General features: G+C 66.8%; 1 protein-coding gene across 1 annotated transcript in view; it reads right to left on the bottom strand.

Annotated features, from left to right (window-relative positions):
• Positions 1-1,538, bottom strand: part of VOLCADRAFT_101385 (uncharacterized protein) — a gene marked incomplete at both ends in the record, with an annotated part of 3,284 nt that extends 1,746 nt beyond the window's left edge. Inside the window, 4 exons of the mRNA XM_002959822.1 lie at positions 127-342; positions 611-862; positions 1,027-1,278; positions 1,323-1,538. Of these exons, the coding sequence (XP_002959868.1) occupies positions 127-342; positions 611-862; positions 1,027-1,278; positions 1,323-1,537 (935 nt within the window). The remainder of the gene's footprint in view (positions 1-126; positions 343-610; positions 863-1,026; positions 1,279-1,322) is intronic.
• Between the last annotated feature and the right edge of the window lie 122 nt (positions 1,539-1,660).

Below are 1,660 nucleotides of genomic sequence, written 5' to 3'. Positions count from 1 at the left end.
GGCACGATGGTAGCCGCGCCGCACATCTGCCTGTTCACCGTCGCGCCCATTGGGCACGATGGTAGCCGCACCGCACATCCGCCTGTTTACCGTCGCACCCATTGGGCGTGATGGTAGCCGCCTCACACGTCCGCCTGTTCACCGTCGCGCCCATTGGGCGCGATGGTAGCCACGCCGCACATCCGCCTGTTTACCGTCGCGCCCATTGGGCGCGATGGTAGCCGCACCGCACATCCGCATGTTGACCATCGCGCCCATTGGGCGCGATGGTAGCCGCGCCGCACATCTGCCTGTTCACCGTTGCGCCCATTGGGCGCGATGGTAGCCGCCTCACACGTCCGCCTGTTGACCGTCGCACCCATTGGGCGTGATGGTAGCCGCCTCACACGTCCGCCTGTTCACCGTCGCGCCCATTGGGCGCGATGGTAGCCGCGCTGCACATCTGCCTGTTGACCATCACGCCCATTGGGCGCGATGGTAGCCGCGCTGCACATCCGCCTGTTCACCGTCGCGCCCATTGGGCGCGATGGTAGCCGCCTCACACGTCCGCCTGTTGACCGTCGCGCCCATTGGGCGCGATGGTAGCCGTGCCGCACATCCGCCTGTTCACCGTCGCGCCCATTGGGCGCGATGGTAGCCGCGCTGCACATCCGCCTGTTTACCGTCGCGCCCATTGGGCGCGATGGTAGCCGCCTCACATGTCCGCCTGTTGACCGTCGCACCCATTGGGCGTGATGGTAGCCGCCTCACACGTCCGCCTGTTGACCGTCGCGCCCATTGGGCGCGATGGTAGCCACGCTGCACATCCGCCTGTTTACCGTCGCGCCCATTGGGCGCGATGGTAGCCGCACCGCACATCCGCCTGTTGACCATGGCGCCCATTGGGCACGATGGTAGCCGCGCCGCACATCTGCCTGTTCACCGTTGCGCCCATTGGGCGCGATGGTAGCCGCCTCACACGTCCGCCTGTTGACCGTCGCACCCATTGGGCGTGATGGTAGCCGCCTCACACGTCCGCCTGTTCACCGTCGCGCCCATTGGGCGCAATGGTAGCCGCGCTGCACATCCGCCTGTTGACCATCACGCCCATTGGGCGCGATGGTAGCCGCGCTGCACATCCGCCTGTTCACCGTCGCGCCCATTGGGCGCGATGGTAGCCGCCTCACACGTCCGCCTGTTGACCGTCGCGCCCATTGGGCGCGATGGTAGCCGTGCCGCACATCCGCCTGTTCACCGTCGCGCCCATTGGGCACGATGGTAGCCGCACCGCACATCCGCCTGTTTACCGTCGCACCCATTGGGCGTGATGGTAGCCGCCTCACACGTCCGCCTGTTCACCGTCGCGCCCATTGGGCGCGATGGTAGCCACGCTGCACATCCGCCTGTTTACCGTCGCGCCCATTGGGCGCGATGGTAGCCGCACCGCACATCCGCCTGTTGACCATCGCGCCCATTGGGCGCGATGGTAGCCGCGCCGCACATCTGCCTGTTCACCGTTGCGCCCATTGGGCGCGATGGTAGCCGCCTCACACGTCCGCCTGTTGACCGTCGCACCCATTGGGCGTGATGGTAGCCGCCTCACACGTCCGCCTGTTCACCGTCGCGCCCATTGGGCGCGATGTAGCCGCGCTGCACATCCGCCTGTTGACCATCATGCCCA

This window comes from Volvox carteri, assembly GCF_000143455.1.
Source record: "Volvox carteri f. nagariensis unplaced genomic scaffold VOLCAscaffold_904, whole genome shotgun sequence".
Lineage (NCBI taxonomy): Eukaryota > Viridiplantae > Chlorophyta > Chlorophyceae > Chlamydomonadales > Volvocaceae > Volvox > Volvox carteri.
Note: the sequence above shows the minus strand (reverse complement) of the source record. Positions and strands in the feature narration are given on the sequence as shown.